The following is an 18,058-nucleotide window of genomic DNA, read 5'->3' as shown; positions in this document are numbered from 1 at the left end:
GCCTGAAACCAGAAACCCACGTCAGCCACACTGGCCTATATTTCATAGCTAGAAACAGTAGCAGTGTAGAAAGGAAATAACAGTGTGTACACTTACTTGAGAGTGTACTTAGCTCTGGGCCTTTTCCTCTATTATCGACCACATCTGCATTAGCAGGGAAAATGGTGTCTGGAGCTCCGGGAGCAGGGAGGAAGCATTTAAATAGTTGGCATCACCAGACCACACCACATATATTGTTCATGTGTTGTGTTGTATATTGTTACTTGAGTTTGGTAGATGATTTTAGAAAGACCAGAGTCATTTGCATTTCTGTATCTGATATTTTGCCTTTAAGTACACAATGTGAATTGTAATTGTAAATTGTGTCTCTAAATCATAAAAATGAGCTTGCAGTAGGCCCTAGCATCCCATTACACAAGCTTTATTTAACAGCATTTTTCTACAGAACTCTCTCTTGCTGCATGTTTTTTTTGAGAATAGTATTCTTTCAGATGGCTCAGTTGTCTGTTGTCAGATCAAATTTATTATTCCAGAAGTTATACATTTGGACAAGAAAATATAATATAATATATAATTAATATATCAAAAAGTTATGTTTTCTTTAGGCATTGTTTTGACGTATTCATGATATTGCGCAACCTTTCTAGATGCATATACTGTACGTATAAAGCTTATTAGCTGCAAACAAGCCTTATCAGCTACACTGTACTAAAAAGCAAATACCTCTAGAATACAATGTGATAACATAATAACAACTACCAGATGAAGTGAACCAAAAAAAGATAGGTGTCATTCATATCATAAAGTGAACGAGTACCTACATTTTGTTTGTGAAAGGTCACAGAGCAGACATATCTAATGTCAAGTTAGGACAGATACTGTATCAGTAGGAAGCGATTTGATCAGAGTCATCATCCTGGGGATGGAAATCTACCAGAACATTAGTCGGGATTCTCTGTGATTAAAAACAAAATACAACACTGGCCATCATAAATCACTAAGAATAATTATTCTAATAATAATTTAAAGTAGTTCATGTATAATGGGAAAATGTATTTTCCTGTTTGATTAGAAAGATGGAAGTTTTAATTTGACTCATTTTGAAAAACACCTCTGACTTTCACTACAGTCGGTGGAAACACACAGAGCTCAAATTATATCAGCGCTTCTCTGACAGTCTGGAATAAATGAATATTATAAAATCCATTAAGACAGAATTTTGAGCCTGATGAAGTGCAGCTCAGGACTGATGGTTGTTTCCGTCTGAGGCTGTTGAAAGATGAGCTGAGCCTGTGCTGTCCTAAAATGGCCACTGGTAGATAGAGAAACCTGGTAGGTAACAACATGGTCTTTTAATCTGGCACCGCCCTCAGGCCAAACTGTACATTTGAAAGTAGAAAGTAAAACTTGCAAAATAGTTCCTTATTTGTCCATAAATGTTGTGTTTTGGTTCAATTAGTGTTCCAGCCTCACAGGGCCACCAGCAGGGCTATACTGAAGATTTCTAATGTTTTTGATGTGCATGATATTTCCTATACTGTCATACAGTTTGTATTGATTGTATTTTCTACTGTTGTATTCAATGTTCTTAAGGGAACTAGGGTAGCTCACCTGGTAGAGCGCACGCCCATATACAGAGGCTCATACCTCGACACAGCGGCTGCTGGTTCAGTTCCGACCTGAGGCCCTTTGCTGCATGTCATTCCCCCTCTCTCTCTCTAAAGCTGCCCTGTTAGAAATAAAGGCGTAAAAATGCCACAAAAAAAACAAAACAAAAAACATTCTTAATACGGGCAAAGAGGCTGTGGTTACGTTTAAATGGCATCTTTTACAGCAACAGGAATACTGTACAATAAGTTGATGGCAACTGATATAACACGAAGTATATATTTCAGTCCATACTACCACCTTTCGTGTGTGTGTGTGTGTGTGTGTGTGTTATTGGGGGGGGTGTGTGTTCATCTTCCAAAAACTGCCAATAGGTTTCTTGTCCCAATACATCTGCAGTCTAATGCTTTGCTGTAGTGCAGAGGCCCAAACAATACATCTGACTATGGGTACAGAAAGAGGAGGCGACTAAGGCCTTTCCAGTTCTATTAGCACAACATGACACCGACACAGCTCAGATACAGTTTCACCCTCCCTCTGACTCGTGTTCCTTGTCCTGTCTTTCAGCCATCATCAACCCCAAGCAGGCCAAAGACAACAAGAGCTTCAACTTTGATTACTCCTACTGGTCCCACACCTCGGTAACCCTTTCCTCACCCCGGCAGCGCAAATGTTGTACAGACACCCCAATATTACACACACACACACACACACACACACACACACACACACACACACACACACACACACACACACACACACACACACACACACATTTGCTTCACTTTGGCTTTATGTTGCGTTTGTCAGCTTTATGAGAAAGTTTAGGATTTCAGTGGCTGATTATTGATCTCTGTCCACAGCCAGAGGACATCAACTTTGCCTCTCAGCTGCAAGTGTACAAAGACATCGGAGAGGAAATGTTGCTGCACGCCTTCGAGGGATACAACGTCTGCATCTTTGCTTATGGTCAGACAGGCGCTGGCAAGTCCTACACCATGATGGGGAAACAGGATGTCAAGGATCAACAAGGAATCATTCCCCTGGTACAGACTTATTGGCCCTCATTTATCAACCTAACGCAGAAACGAGCGCAGATATGAGCGCAGAAATCCTCTTACAACAGGCTTCACGTGTGATTCATGAAACGTTCGTATCACACCAATCAGAGCGTAAGAATGGTCGTACATTGATAAATGCAGCGGCTGGAAACGATCATAATTTAAATATCACGCCCCCATATATTCTGGGTTTTGAGGCCTCGCCCCTACAATTTACGACATGGAGATACGACATAATCCGGCTGAGAAGCGGCTCTTTTCAGAGGTGGAGATTGAAACCCTGATATCTCAGGTTCACTATTTGTCAGCCTGAAAACTGTTATTAAAGGCTGTAGAAAGAATGCGGTATGGAAAGAGATCACTGATGCAGTCAACAGTGTTGCCGTAGTAAATTGGACTCCAGCTGAAGTTTATTTAATTTATACATCCTTGACATATGTATGCTATAGTCCTAATAGTAATATACAGGCTTATATTGCAATCTCTTAGGCCTATATGGTTTACCTATATTTAAATGAACACACAGTAGCGGAGTTTATGCGGTGTCTTTTATTTTTCTCGTGTTTTTTTCATGAGTCAGAGCCAGGCAACAGCTGTGAGGGAGAGCGTGTGTCCTCCCCCCGCCCCCCCCCCCCCCGTGCTGGACCACCACCCCGACCCGGAAAAACAAGCCGAAATAACTCGGTCAATGGCAGAAATAAACCGTTCACTTGTGGCCATTAACAACACTTTAAAAGAGAAACGAAAACCTGAAGAATAAATACAAATGTTGTGCATCGTCATGTTTCCTGTATTGAGTAGGCTATCATTGCCAAACATAATACAATACCTTTTAAAAGCGAGGAATAATATCCTGTCTCCTTCGTATAGCCCCCAGTTGGGGCTGTGCTGGACTCTGCTCTCTGGGCATCAGGTCATCTGGCTCCAGAACCCCACAGGCTAAAACTATGTTGCAGAATTTTTCTGCCATGTATAGTAGGGTCCCCCCTCTGATGCAAGACCATGAGCCATCTGCCCTTAATCAATCCGATGGAGCGCTCCACCGTGGCCCGTGCGCGTACGTGTGCACTGTTGTACCGGCGAATAGAGTTCTTTTAAAAGAGCCAGATCTGCCATTGCTGACAAGTGATCAACTGATGACTTCTCCTTCTCCTGATAAACTTTGTATATGCTGCACCGCAAGTCCACACTGACTCCAAAACTTGCGTACACGAGTTCAGACCAGACGTGAGATTTTATCGCAGCCTACGCTCACGTTCAAATTGATAAATCCCTTGCTTTGCGTAGGAATCGGTGTACGCCCGTCCTACGCCTGTTTTTGGTCGTACGCATGTTTCATAAATGAGGGCCAGTATGATTACCTGACCTGGGGTCTCAGTTATAAAACTGTGCGTAGGATCCTTACTATACGTGTACGTACGCCGAAAAGCCCAAAATGGCGTATGCCAAATTTATAAAACCGTGCGTACGCACATCTGTAAGCAATGTTCCCTTTATAAATCAGAGATTACCTAGGGGTGTGCGTACGTGGTTCAGCCTCTTATCCCGCCGTGTACACGCCCATTTTTAACCATAAATAGTCAATGCAAAGCTCCTCATGAATGCTGATCAGTATGTTAATGACACTGGCAGTTGTTACACCGAATCATGATGACTGGCGGAGAAAAAAGAAAAAACTTCTCAGACGTTCAGGAATTGCTGCAAATTGAATTATAATTTCGGCCTGTTCTTGCACAGTGTAGGGAAACCTGATCTATAACTACATGTATTAATAATATGTCCAAAACGGCAGGCATTATGGCACTCGGGGACAGCTTTGATATACCAGACATATATAATACGATTTAACAGAACTATATATTATATCCAAACAAGCCTTAGTGATAAAGTTGAAGATTATATATAATATTTATAATAAAAAAAACACTTAGCTGTCTGACAATTCCCTCTGGAAACAGCCAGTTTCCCCCAGAGTGGTGAGGACCTGTATTTGGACCGGGATGGCACGGTTCCGGCGCGTTGCCCTCTCTACTGGACTCAATTTCAGTACATAGATCCAAGAGCACAGTTTTAGGGAATCTAAATCAGCATATTAGCCATTAGTCATCGTCATGGTCCCTGAAGTCTCTTTCTCTCCTGATTCTTCCATTAGCGTAGTCCTCCTGCAGGGCCAGCAGTGCCATCATGCAGCGTTACGCATGGGGTCACTGCAGAATTGATATGTTTACAACATATTGTGATTATTAACACCTTGCCAAAATCACAGCATCAACTAGTGGTATTCACCCCCCCCCCCCATTTGAGTTGGTCTTTATGGAACAAGTATCACTCAGTACAAGCGCAAATAACACTGCTGGATTTAATCTTCATGGTAACGTGGATGATATGGAGTGAAAAAATGTGCGTGAGGCATCAATACTTGAAAATATTACAAGTAATCGTTATTCCCATATTTACTTTCTGCAGTCTGACTTCAGTTCACCACCCAGTGAACCGAAATTTCAGTACCCGAAATGTACGTACGCATGGGTTAGAGTTTGCGTGGAGGACCGCACATTCTTCCGTTATGTTTGTTTTTTTATAATCACAACCTTTGCGTGGGAAGTGGCGTACGCACATTTTCAGCCCCGTTTTGTGCGTACGCCACGTTTATAAATGAGACCCCAGTACTGTAATACATGAAAGGTAAGATGAGTTTGAATGTCTATTGTGGAAATAATGTTCTTATTTTTCTCCTTTACAGCTGTGTGAAGATCTTTTTACCAAGTTTAATGACAATGCAGACAACAGCATGTCCTATTCTGTGGAGGTAAGCATTGCATGCCCTCTGTCATTAGCTCCTCCATTTTAGTTTATACATTTATTTGTCAGGGACCATGTACACAAATCATTAATCTAACAAAAAGAGAAGAGATGTATTGTATGAGTTCAGCCGAATATTTCTATCTGCAGTCCTTAGGCATGTAGACACAAACACCAATACTACTAATGCAATTAATGCAAATAGACGTCTGCGGTATGTGAACCTAAACCTGACACCTGTTATGAATGTTCAAGCTAATATTATGAATCTGAACAGGTAAGCTACATGGAAATCTACTGTGAACGTGTGCGGGATTTACTGAACCCCAAAAATAAAGGGAACCTGCGTGTCCGAGAACATCCTCTGATGGGACCTTATGTGGAGGACTTGTCCAAACTGGCTGTCACTGCCTACAATGACATCCAGGACCTGATGGACTCTGGCAACAAGGCCAGGTGATGGAGCTGTTTATTCATTCAGGCACTTCACTCTGCTGTCAGTGCTGGCACTCAAAAAATAAAGCTCTTTATGATGTATGCAAAGATTCAGCTCATTATTTATATCCTATTATGTTTCTTTATTACGTTTTTCGGACCTACAATAGAAATAACAGAACTAATAATTTGCTCTGTCATTTTAAAAGACATTCTTCTTGTTATACAAATGTGGAGCATTTCTGCACAAACTAATAAAAATGTCTTCACTGTATCTGCAGGACGGTGGCTGCCACCAACATGAATGAGACAAGCAGTCGCTCGCATGCTGTCTTTAACATCATATTCACCCAGAAACGCTATGATGCTGAGACTGATAACACCTCTGAGAAGGTAGTTTTTTTCCCATCCTGACTGAATGTATTTAACATTGAGCTGTTGCCTCTATGAGCTGATTGATGACACTGATTAAAATCTTGTCGTAAATTGGAAATCAATGATTGCTTGAAGGTCATACTGTAATGATAAGGTAACATTGTAAAGATGCTTCTTTAATGAAGTATGTCTCTAGAATAAAGATGAGTAGCTCTAGCTTTTTTATCGCCTAATGTGTTATTTATTGGCAGTCTAATTATTGGATGTTCTGTTGCAGGTCAGCAAAATAAGTTTGGTGGATTTGGCTGGCAGTGAGAGGGCAGATTCTACTGGAGCCAAAGGGACTCGGCTTAAGGTGAAATGTTTCCCTCAAAGTCATCACAGCTCTAAAAACCCATTTTCTTGCCTAAATGGGAAACAATTACTATGACTTAATCCATATTAAAGCAACTAATAAGTGTGTTTATTTTCAATATCAATATCATCCTCTGCTTTTTGCTCTATCACAGGAAGGAGCAAATATCAACAAATCTCTAACTACACTGGGGAAAGTCATCTCTGCTTTGGCAGAAGTGGTATGTATATCTGCATATTGTACACTGTAAGATAAGGCAAGTGTTATGAAGAATAAACGTAATTTTACTTTCTACTTAATTTCAGGACTCTGGGCCGAATAAGGTAATTTATTTAAATTATTTAGTGTTATTTTTTTTTTTTATAGTATAGTAAAAACGTAATGGCAATAAATACAATGATTTTATTTGTTTGTTTCAATTTGATACACAGAATAAAAAGAAGAAGAAGGTGGAAAGCTTCATCCCCTACAGAGATTCAGTTTTGACCTGGCTACTGAGAGAAAATTTGGGTATGAACAGTATTTCTCTTAGTGATCCATTAGTTCTCCAAAAACTGAAACTAAAGCGTTTTTTCGTCTTCATTGTGTCAGGGGGGAATTCTCGTACTGCGATGGTAGCTGCCCTAAGTCCAGCTGACATCAACTACGATGAGACCCTCAGCACACTCAGGTAAACACCTTTTCTCCTCCCACATAGCTGCTAAATGTGGCTTTGAGGGGCATTGATGCCATTGAGACCAAAGTGTTGCGTAGTACACCTCTGTGGCTTGCATCAGTTTCAAATTTCAAACCTCCTTCGTGAGTTGCAGCTGCAGTGCCAGGCTGCAGAATCCTTTGGATGTGTGTGTGTCTTTTTTTCTCCTCCCTCACCTGTATCACATGCTCAATGATCTCTCCCTTATACCCACAGGTACGCAGACCGCGCCAAACAGATTCGCTGTAACGCCGTTATCAATGAGGATCCCAACAACCGATTGGTGCGAGAGCTGAAGGAGGAGGTGTCTCGTCTGAAAGACCTCCTCTTCGCCCAGGGCCTGGGTGACATCATTGAGAGTAAGGCATCATTTATTGGGTTCATGTGACCATATAGGGCTATATCTAGATGTAATATCAAACCTGTGTAATGGTTTCAGATCCTGTAGTTAGCATGCACATTGTTCTCAATGATAAACTTCATAAAATGTTAAATTCCATGTTGTGGCAAAAACAAAAACAACATTTGCTTCAGGAGCTAGCATGTCAAGTAAGCTGGCATGAACATGTAATAGAAAAAGTCCTAGATACAACCTGGAGGTGTGAAGATTAAAATAGTGTGCATTTACCAGGCATGGAGGGTCTAATGAAATGATGCAATTGAGTTGCATGATGGAAAATGTAGGATCTAGCTATTTTGTTCAAATAGCATAGCAGGTTAACAGCCAGAAGTGAATGCAGCCCCTTATGTGCTTTTCATTGAAGGGAAGAGGTGTGAATTCTGGTCTATCTGTAAAAAACTAATAATTTAAAAATACATTTGAAGGCATCTTTAACTTTGCCACAAAATGTTTTTTCAGCAAATAAGTGAATATTTAAAACTATAGTTTCACTGTTTCTTTTTCTCTTTCTCTATCACTCTTTATCTTCTCTTCTCCCAGCATATCGAGCAACTGGTGCTGACATAGAGGGTTTGAAATGTGTGTTTTCTGGCTCTTGCTTTTGCTCTTGTGGCAGCTTAGCATCACTGGTGCTTAATGTGACAGTAAATAGTAGCTTTTCTTTGATCTCTGCAGCACCACAGTATCATAAAGAATAGATCGAATTGCACTGAAATACAAGTAGATAATGTTAATGCAATGTAAACAGCATGCAGTCCAGGCCTGAGGGTGATTTTTTAGCTTTGTCATTTTGGCTCTTATCAGGTCCTATTGGGCTAAATGTGCCGTGCCATGGTGCTGTAGAGATCTGTGTATGGATTCGTAGCTGTGGCATTGGTGGGACAGAGCTTAATTGTTTATGAAGCAATAAAGCAGAGCAATACAATATGGGAGATTATGGACAATAATTATCCCTGTCTGTGATTTCCCTGATGTACAAACTGTAGCTTCCCATTCCCCTGGCAGGGTCTGTCTGACTCCATCGCCTCCTGTTGGCAGCCATAATAGTAAACATAAGATGATAACTGTCACAGAGAGAATATAATCACTTACATAATATTGGATCTTTGAGGTAGTCATCTCATTGTATGCCATAAATGTTTACTGTCTTTCTTTATTAACTGCACTGCAAAGGCAATATTACATGATCCATCTAGGCGGGCAACCAGATGGATGGGTGTGAAACACTCTCCCAAATTATTGCTTTTGTTGTCATAGCAGCAGCTGCAGGGTTTATATTTTTTGCCATTGTTGTGGCCTTCGTCGTGCCACAACAATGGCAGGACAAATCACTGTACAGAAAACAGGGAACCTGATGTGAAATCAGGTTTTTTGTTAGACTATTTTGATAAATAGAAACACAAATACAATACAAATTTGGATTTCAAAATAAATGTCCAATGAAGACTCAAGGTTATCCTAAAAAGACTTACCACTGTGTCTGATTCTCTGCCAGAGAAATGGATTTCTGCTTTCTAATTTTAGAGAAGTACACTGAGCATTAGATACATCTTGCTGCTTTTAGATAATAATCTTAATTGGGAGTTCTGGCTTCCCAATGTTCTCGGCAGGAAATATTACCCTATTACAAATGAGTCATTTTGTCTCTGCACAAAGGGCTGCCTAGCTGATATATTTAATTTTCCATACATGATGACTACGTTTAGGGAGGGAGTGAGCAATAGAATCCCTATATCATACTAGATTTAATATCTGATGAAGATGAACAATATAAATATATGGATATTTTATGTTTTCTTGTTTATGAATATTCCTGCATATGACTCTCTGCTTGACTTTTTGTATAATAGCTGCATTGTTTTTGGTCATGGCTGGATGACCTCTGCATCTTTTAAATTAAAGTCTTCTTCTCTGCGTGTGGCTTTCTGCTGTTGCTGCCCTGGCTTGTGTACTAGCAGTTCAAGTTTCTCTCTGTGAGTTAGATTTGTTTCAAGCCACATATCTTCTTTCCTTGTCTTTTCTATTTTCCCTTATCTTCCTTATCTGTTTGCATTTCTCAATTTCTTTATTCCCTATTATTGATTTCCCCAAACCCACTTCCTGTACACACCCTGCGCCCCCTCCCACAGCGACAGACCTATCCGATTGCAAGAACAATAACAATAAAGGCCAAGCTGTGAATCAAAGAGATGATCTCTCCACAGTGACCAATGCCATGACGGGGATGAGTCCCTCTCCGTCTCTCTCAGCCTTGTCCAGCCGTGCCGGATCGATCGCCAGTCTTCATGACCGCATCATGTTCAGCCCGGGCAGCGAAGAGGCCATCGAGAGGCTGAAGGTAAACACTGGATAATATGCTGCACACAGTTAAACTCTCAAACCCACACTCTGCATTGACACAGTGTTAATGTACTGCATGTACATATTGGATATCAGCTCATCAGCTGTATATTTTCATATCATATGCAGATAAATCTTCAGTGTCTTCACTAAGCACTTTACTCATAACCTTCTCAGTAGTTAAAGTTTAAGGCTGACAAATCTCATGAAAAGACTGAAACTAACTATGTATTTGTCCGTTTATCAGTACTTTCTGACTTCCCCTGATGGCCCATTGTCAAAAGTCATACATCTTTGAGTATTTTTTAGGCATTTTCTATCTGTATTAGAGAATGGATAGTAGAGGGATGGCATTAAGTGAGGGGAGAGAGATGGGGAATGTTAAGCAGCAAAGGTTTTCTAAAAGAGAAGAAACAATACAAACAGGAGTAAATTGTGCATTTGTGGACTATTTTTGGTCATGGATTTGGTGCTCTAGTGAGTATTTGTGGCAGCAGAACCATCCACTGTATGTGGGATTGACTTCAAAATAAACTACAGTGCCCACGCTCATCTTATTACAGGAGCATGTCAACCACTGCAACAGTGTGGCTCATTGATGTTTTTTAAATAGTTTTTGAACAACAATGGAGCTCTGTGACACAGAGGAATAAGAAATGTCAGGCTTTAGCTAAACACACAATGTTTGTAAGTGGGATCAGTACATTGTCTGTTTTGTTCTTTCTATGGTATTTGATGACAAAAATAAAAATATAGAACATCATCACCAGACCTGTCCTTGAAATTAATTAATTACCACTGTATTTTGAAATGTCAGGAAACAGAGAAAATCATTGCTGAACTCAATGAGACTTGGGAAGAGAAACTTCGCCGAACAGAAGCCATTAGAATGGAAAGGTGAGATATACAATATTACAATTTTATTTTATTTTATTAGTTAAATCCTTTAGATTCAGTTTTTCTCTTAAATTAAATGTTCTCTTATTATTCTCCTATCTTCTGTATGTGTGCTGTGTCTCTTATATTTTGCTGCTGTAGCACTGACATTTCTTAATTTGGGATCATTAAAGTCTATCTAATCTAATCTAAAAAGAGTCCTAGCTAAAACAAACATACATTGTGAAAAAGACAATAATTCATAAACACGGAGAGACAACAGGCTTATAGCAGAAAACGGTTTTAAAAACCCCAAAAATAATAGTTGTAAATAGTTGAGAAACAGGCTGTGGAGTTTTTGTTAAAGATGACTTAATTTTATAATATAAGTCTAACAAATGGTTCATCTTAAAATGACTCCATTACTTGCACAGAGAAGGATGTGTAAAAACAGAACAGGCTTAAGGAATAGCATGCATACTTTTTTTCTCCTGACCTAAGGTTGTAACTACGTATGGAGTAATTAGCAAATAGGAAACAATGGAGTTGGACTGATGAAAAATTAACCACTTTGCATTTGTGCAGCATATAAACTATATTAATTAGTGAGGCATCTTGACATAAAGACAAAAATGCAGCCCCTTGGTATACTGAGTCTGACTTTCATCCACAGAGAGGCCTTGCTGGCAGAAATGGGTGTAGCAATGCGAGAAGATGGTGGGACAGTTGGCGTGTTCTCTCCCAAAAAGGTAAGAACATATAAAAAATATATCTGCAAAACTCCTCTGTGATCTAAAGTAATACTTAACATTTATTCACTGAAATGGTTGTTTATTTACCCCAAAGCCCTCCGATAGCCCTAGAAAGCCCCAGCCTGTGTTTATCGACACAGTCGGGCTGTTTTCCCCCAATGAGGTTCGTAGCTGTGAAGTGTTTAAAGCTGCCTTCTTCTCTGAGTGCTCTGAGTCTCACTTCAGCAGGAGCCTCACCAAGGCACATCAGTCGAGGGCTTTTCTTTGTCAAGTGTTATCTGAAATCTACTTCATTACTCACTTCAAACACTCCCTCACTGCACTGAAGACATACATGGTTGTAAACATGGGGGAAAAGATGATGGTAGTGCCCCCATTTCAGTGATTTAAGGCTGTTTAACTGCAGCCCCAAAACAGCAGACTGAGACTCATGCTGTGAAGCTGTGGGAGTGAATTTGACTGCATGGTTTTTAACTATTGCTGATTGTTTGATGGTTGTTACTGGGAAAGATTGCTTTTCAGCTCTTTGATGTGTAGTGTATGCATATGTTATATTGTAAATAACATATGGATAATGAACGATTTACTGTATGTGTATTACTAGCAAATGTCTACAGTTGGTAAATGATTCCTTGTTCTGTGTCAGACGCCTCATCTGGTGAATCTCAACGAGGACCCTCTGATGTCTGAGTGCCTGCTGTACTACATTAAAGACGGAATCACCAGGTTAGATACTGTCAGACATTTTACAATCTAATGGTAGATTAATATAAAAGGATGGAGTGATGTTCTGCCTATCAAATCATTCCCTTGTTATTGGTTTGCTCTGACATCATATAGTTACTTTTTCTTTTCTTAGGGTAGGTCGTGTAGACGCCAGCAGTCGTCAGGATATAGTCCTCAGTGGCCACTTCATCAAGGATGAGCACTGCACATTTACCAGTTCTACTGGTCCAATGGGAGAAAGTGAGCGACCTTTATCTTGCTCCACAGGCTTGCAGTTTCGTACGTCAGTGTTTAATATTGACAGACAGGAAGTAAAGCCTCCTAATTCCCTCTGTTTTCCTTAATAGCAGTTGTCCTTGAGCCATGTGAAGGAGCTGAGACTTATGTTAACGGAAAGCTAGTAACAGAGCCCACTGTCCTAAAATCAGGTCAGTAAGCTCTCTTGCTCTGTACATTTCACCTTTCCTCATGCATGGTACCTAGTAGAAACATGTATGTTGTATACTCTATATGTATGCCTTTTGGCTTCTTATTCACGTAAAGGAAATCGCATAATTCTGGGGAAGAGCCATGTGTTCCGGTTCAACCACCCTGTGCAGGCCAGGGCTGAGAGGGAGCGGACCCCATGTGCAGAGACCCCTGCTGAGCCCGTGGACTGGGCCTTCGCCCAGAGGGAGCTGCTGGACAAACAGGGCATTGACATGAAACAGGAAATGGAACAGAGGTACCTTGGGGGTAGTGAGCCATTCAACTTGACTTTTTCAAGAAAGACTTTATAGGTAGCAGACCACCATATTAGACAGAAACAGCAGATAAGGAAGTTAGGAAGGAAAGAAGAGGCATACTACTGTTAACTGAAACCTTAATAACTGCCACATTATACGAGCCTGCAGCACTGTGCACAGTAAATGGCATGCTGCTTCAGAAGCTCAGCGGCACTGGTGCGAAAACCAAAGTAGTGTTTCCTTTTAGGTGGTGCATCAGCTCTCTCAAACCGGCTTTGTTCACTTGTGTTTATGTCTTCAGGCTGCAGGAGTTGGAGGACCAGTACCGCAAAGAAAGAGAGGAAGCCAACAACCTTCTGGAGCAGCAAAGACTGGTACAGTAATGAGCAGCTTTGTGTGCTATTGACATTAATCTTTACTGTAAAGCAACTGGAAGCTAAATCCAAAATTGTGTTATTTTGAATATATACTGTATAGGTTTCTTTTCTTTGTTTTTCCATGTATATATTTAATATATTATATATGTACTGTGTTTAAGTAGTCAAAGTTATAAAAATCTTAAAATTGTAAAAAATAAAAATAAACTTATCTCTCATACAACATCTTCAAAGAAAATAAACCACAAGAGATTTACATACTGAGTTAAACAGTCATGTGAATCAACAGTCTACTCACTGACATCTGTTCCTAAATGACTTGTGTGTCAACATGGGTCTTTATCCATTAATTGTCTAGGATTATGAGAGCAAGCTGGAGGCTCTCCAGAAGCAAGTGGACAGTTACTACCCAGAAGCCCCTGATGAAGAGGAAGAGCCAGAAGAGGAAGGTAGTGCAAATTATTGGACATATACACATTATCTTTGTTGGTAGTCTCGCTTTGCCAGACCTTCCTCCACAGCGCTGCGAAGGAGGGTCTGTCTAGTCCATACAGCATTCCTGGATGGGAGAAAAACGTGCTCTGGTTTATTGGCACTTCTTTAAACCAATCACAATCGTCTTGGGTGGCACTAAGCGCTGGACGGAGCCACGGTGCCTCTGCTAAATAGTCTCAGGAAGGAACTTGTTTTGGTGGAACGTGGACGTTCAAAAGTAGTTTTAGTCGTGCAACAGAAAACTCAGATTGGACAGATAGTCTAGCTAGCTGTCTGGATTTACCCTGCAGAGATCTGAGGAGCAGTTAACCATAGTCCTCACAAATCCACCAGAGGTTAGAACGCCAACACAAAGAAAGAGGAAGGGGACGGACATCCTGCTGAAAAGAAGGACATCCGGCGGAATTTCCGGTGGCAACAGAGCAATCCCGGAAGTGGAACGTCGTGGATATAGACTATCTTTGTTTTCTAGTAAGCAAATCCTCACCGAATGATGATGTTTTATTATTTTTGTCCACAGTGCAATGGACAGAGAGGGAAAGAGAGCTGGCTGTGTGGAGCTTTCGTAAGTGGCGGTGCTACCAGTTCACCTCCCTCCGTGACCTGTTATGGGGGAATGCCATCTTCCTTAAGGAGGCCAATGCTATCAGTGTGGAACTCAAGAAGAAGGTTCAAAATGTTGTCACTTCAACTTATATCCACGGATTGATGCTATAATATGGCTCTCTGACCAATGACCAATGCTTTTTGTGCCCCTGCAGGTCCAGTTCCAGTTTGTGCTGCTCACAGACACTCTCTACTCCCCCCTGCCTCCAGACCTGTTGCCCCCAGAGGCAACTAAGGACAGAGAGAAGCGACACTTCCCACGCACCATTGTGGCCGTGGAGGTGCAGGATCAGAAAAATGGAGCTACCCACTATTGGACATTACAAAAACTAAGGTACTTGAATGTGCACCAAGTCTTTACACAACAATGTTTTTATGAATCTGAGACCAATATATTCATGATATACTGTCAGAATAATGAATGGTAGAAACAAGACATGTTTAAAATATCTATGTATCCGTAGTAATCAGTAAGAGCAAAAACATAGGAACATTTTTCATTAGCTCCAGGCTGTGCCTCTCTTTAGTACAATGACTTAATGTACTGCTTCTTGCAGGCAGAGGCTCGATCTCATGAGAGAGATGTATGATCGTGCTGCTGATGTGCCTAACAATACCACTGAAGACAGTGAAAATGTAATGACCGGAGGGGACCCCTTTTATGACCGCTTCCCTTGGTTCCGTCTGGTTGGCAGGTAAATGCTGAACACCATTGGCCCTATACAGTATATGGACAGGACAGGAAGGCATTCATACTGAACTCATAGAAAGGTCAACGACAGCGAGCAAACAGAAGCCCAGTGTTTGTCAGTCCATTCAGGATAATGGTAGGCTGTTGGCCGTAAATACCACATATTGTGCATGTGGTCAACTGATGCACCATAATGACTGAGGTAACCAGTGTGAATATATTTCTCCTGAACATGGGCTTGCAGCTTTAACATAAAAGATGGATTTGACAACCAATTGAAAAGATTGGTACATGGCAGCTGATGCCATCTTTTTATAGGAATAAACATGGAACATTTGAGATTGATATTTCTTCAGTCCACCTACACAACGCCTGCTGTTTCTTTCTATCCCACTTTGGCACACAGCCTCCCAATCTCTTTGCCAAGCTCTCTCTCTTTCTCTCTCTTGCTAATGGGTTCTACACACAGTCACATGGCCCTGTTACATAATATTCAGCATCAAGCCTTGACAGTTCAATGTCATTTAGCTCTTGCAAGACAAGCAAAGATGATTGAACAGTAATCTAAAAAATGTCCTGTTGAAATATGTTGTTTGTTACCTCATTTGGATTTTCTGTTTCTATTCAATAAGTGAGTAATACTGGCATGTGTGGCCAAAAGCACTGTATCTAATGAAATGTAGTTCCCCAGACAAGTTATATATCAGCAGTCAACGGACATTGGATGTAGCAGACATCAACACCCTTTAAGCTTACAAGTAGAGACATAGCTTTAGTACACTCGTGATGGAGGGCTCCTGATTTTACTATAGACTAAGCACAAGTTGCTGCTGTTGATAATCTGCAGGTCACTCACAAATGACAAAATGTCCACAAAGAGTTGTTGTTATACTGTATTTAAATGCTACTTAAATTAATTTAGTCTTTTATAAGTCAGTTTTTAACTCCTAGCCTAGTTGTATTGGATAGTTTAAAGTAAATATTTACAATCTAATTCATCTTCATTAATCCCCAGGGGGGAAATTCACATATTCCAGCAGCACAGATACAAGAAAACAGATACAGAACTATTTGAATTAAATAAATACAAATAAAATGATAAAATAAAATCTTTAAATTTAAAAAGGTGCACACAATACCTTTCATATACAATATTTGTGCAAAAGAAATCCAGTTGTCAACTCCGGAGGCCATGATGTGTGTATTATGTATAATATAATACAAACACCATACATTAAAATATCTTAAAGTATATAGTGTTATATATGTAGTATACCTACAGCAGATACAGCAGCAGTATAAATGAAAAAAACAAGTAAATGAATACAACCCCACCCCACCACCTAGTAACGTGGTGATCTCTAAGGGGTTTAAATAAATACTTAAAACACATAGATATAAGATGGATCAACCTTTGCATAACCATTTCTGGCTCCTGTGTTACCTGGACGTGACTGGCCTCTGTGGAAGCTATTCTTTTTTCTACAGGATGTCAATCATCATCTACATGCTCTGGCACACGTACTGTATATGCACTCGCAGCAAAGGCGGTTAAATACTTCTAACAACTTTTGTAGCTTGTCTTGCACTCTTCCCTCTGTTCTCTGTGTCTCCGCTGTACATACTAAAGCAGACAGTGTAAGCAGATTTTGGCTTATAGGGAGGATGGTTTTCTCCTGTGATCCAGTCCATACGGTGCTCTACCGCCCCTCTTGTTTGAACAAGTGTGTGCTTTCTATCCAACTGTTCTAACCTAGTTCCCATGTCTCTGGCTGTACCAGAAACCCCCTTTTCAACACATGCATGAGCGAGCGCATGAGTGACCCTACCCCATCCCCGACCCTCTCCAACTCTGAAATTACGGAGCTGGCTGACCCACATCAGGAGGGTCGAGGGGAGGAGGATGAGTTGGAGGAGTTGGAGGACCTGGACGATGATATCTTTTTGGATGACCCGTGCTCGGAGCTCGGGGGAGAGGATGATGATGATGATGATGATGATGATGATGATGATGATGAGGGAGAGCTCTGCCGTGGCTCCGGCGAAGGCCAGGATCCCTTTTATGACCGCTCACCATTATTCAGTGTAGTGGGAAGGTTGGTGAGGTTTCGGGAGCATGCTGGTGGAGGAAACTAGCTCTTTCACAATGAGACACAGGGTCTGTTTCCCTTGATAGACATCAGCACTGATGAAAGGACACTTTTGAAAAGTCAGTACAGTTTGAAATATAACTCAAAGTTTTTGCAAACTCGTGAGTGCCAGAGTGTCTTTTTGGTTTACAAACAGACATTTTCCATTGCACTGTCCAGTTGGGACAGGGAAACTATAGTTGTAATAACAACATGGAGTTGGGGCATTTCAGTTGGATCGCTTCAGTGGAGATTTGAAAAACAATGTGGGAATTTAATTCATTTCATCTTCTTAAACACTTCCTGCTTGCTTAGAACACCAAGTCAAACTAGCCACTTGAGTTTCTATTCCCTGTCTCAGTTATCACAGCACTGTGTCTCATGTTTGAGACTCAAATGTTCTCAAATGTCAAACCATTTTTTTCATGAACATGATACTGAGTGGACACCGAGTAGACATTTCTGGGCTTCAAGGTTTATCCTTTGCTTTCTATCTTTAACCTTATCAAATTTGACTGTTGCTTGATTTTCTTTTCAAATCTTTAATTTTTTTGCTAACTGTTTTTTTCCACACTAACACAAGCTAAATGCTTCTCCTGCATTTTACAATT

General features: G+C 40.6%; 1 protein-coding gene across 30 annotated transcripts in view; it reads left to right on the top strand.

Annotated features, from left to right (window-relative positions):
* The window catches only part of kif1aa (kinesin family member 1Aa), a 49,783-nt gene that overhangs the window by 11,563 nt on the left and 20,162 nt on the right, over window positions 1–18,058 (top strand). For 12 of the 30 annotated variants that reach the window (XM_031311645.2, XM_031311640.2, XM_036007198.1 and 9 more), the window contains exons 3-27: window positions 2,176–2,249; window positions 2,472–2,654; window positions 5,413–5,478; window positions 5,749–5,927; window positions 6,188–6,299; window positions 6,559–6,636; window positions 6,791–6,856; window positions 6,942–6,959; window positions 7,068–7,146; window positions 7,228–7,306; window positions 7,547–7,689; window positions 8,271–8,309; window positions 9,860–10,068; window positions 10,888–10,967; window positions 11,620–11,695; window positions 12,345–12,424; window positions 12,558–12,664; window positions 12,772–12,852; window positions 12,968–13,148; window positions 13,451–13,523; window positions 13,885–13,975; window positions 14,542–14,690; window positions 14,783–14,961; window positions 15,185–15,322; window positions 17,100–17,414. In XM_031311645.2, the coding sequence (XP_031167505.2) occupies window positions 2,176–2,249; window positions 2,472–2,654; window positions 5,413–5,478; window positions 5,749–5,927; window positions 6,188–6,299; window positions 6,559–6,636; window positions 6,791–6,856; window positions 6,942–6,959; window positions 7,068–7,146; window positions 7,228–7,306; window positions 7,547–7,689; window positions 8,271–8,309; window positions 9,860–10,068; window positions 10,888–10,967; window positions 11,620–11,695; window positions 12,345–12,424; window positions 12,558–12,664; window positions 12,772–12,852; window positions 12,968–13,148; window positions 13,451–13,523; window positions 13,885–13,975; window positions 14,542–14,690; window positions 14,783–14,961; window positions 15,185–15,322; window positions 17,100–17,414 (2,875 nt within the window). The remainder of the gene's footprint in view (window positions 1–2,175; window positions 2,250–2,471; window positions 2,655–5,412; window positions 5,479–5,748; window positions 5,928–6,187; window positions 6,300–6,558; window positions 6,637–6,790; window positions 6,857–6,941; window positions 6,960–7,067; window positions 7,147–7,227; window positions 7,307–7,546; window positions 7,690–8,270; window positions 8,310–9,859; window positions 10,069–10,887; window positions 10,968–11,619; window positions 11,696–12,344; window positions 12,425–12,557; window positions 12,665–12,771; window positions 12,853–12,967; window positions 13,149–13,450; window positions 13,524–13,884; window positions 13,976–14,541; window positions 14,691–14,782; window positions 14,962–15,184; window positions 15,323–17,099; window positions 17,415–18,058) is intronic. The other 18 variants (XM_031311655.2, XM_031311654.2, XM_031311657.2 and 15 more) reach the window with 7 other exon arrangements.

Source organism: Sander lucioperca, chromosome 11 (assembly GCF_008315115.2).
Source record: "Sander lucioperca isolate FBNREF2018 chromosome 11, SLUC_FBN_1.2, whole genome shotgun sequence".
Classification (NCBI taxonomy): Eukaryota; Metazoa; Chordata; class Actinopteri; order Perciformes; family Percidae; genus Sander; species Sander lucioperca.
The sequence above is the reverse complement of the archived record's forward strand: the minus strand, read 5'-3'. Positions and strand labels throughout refer to the sequence as shown.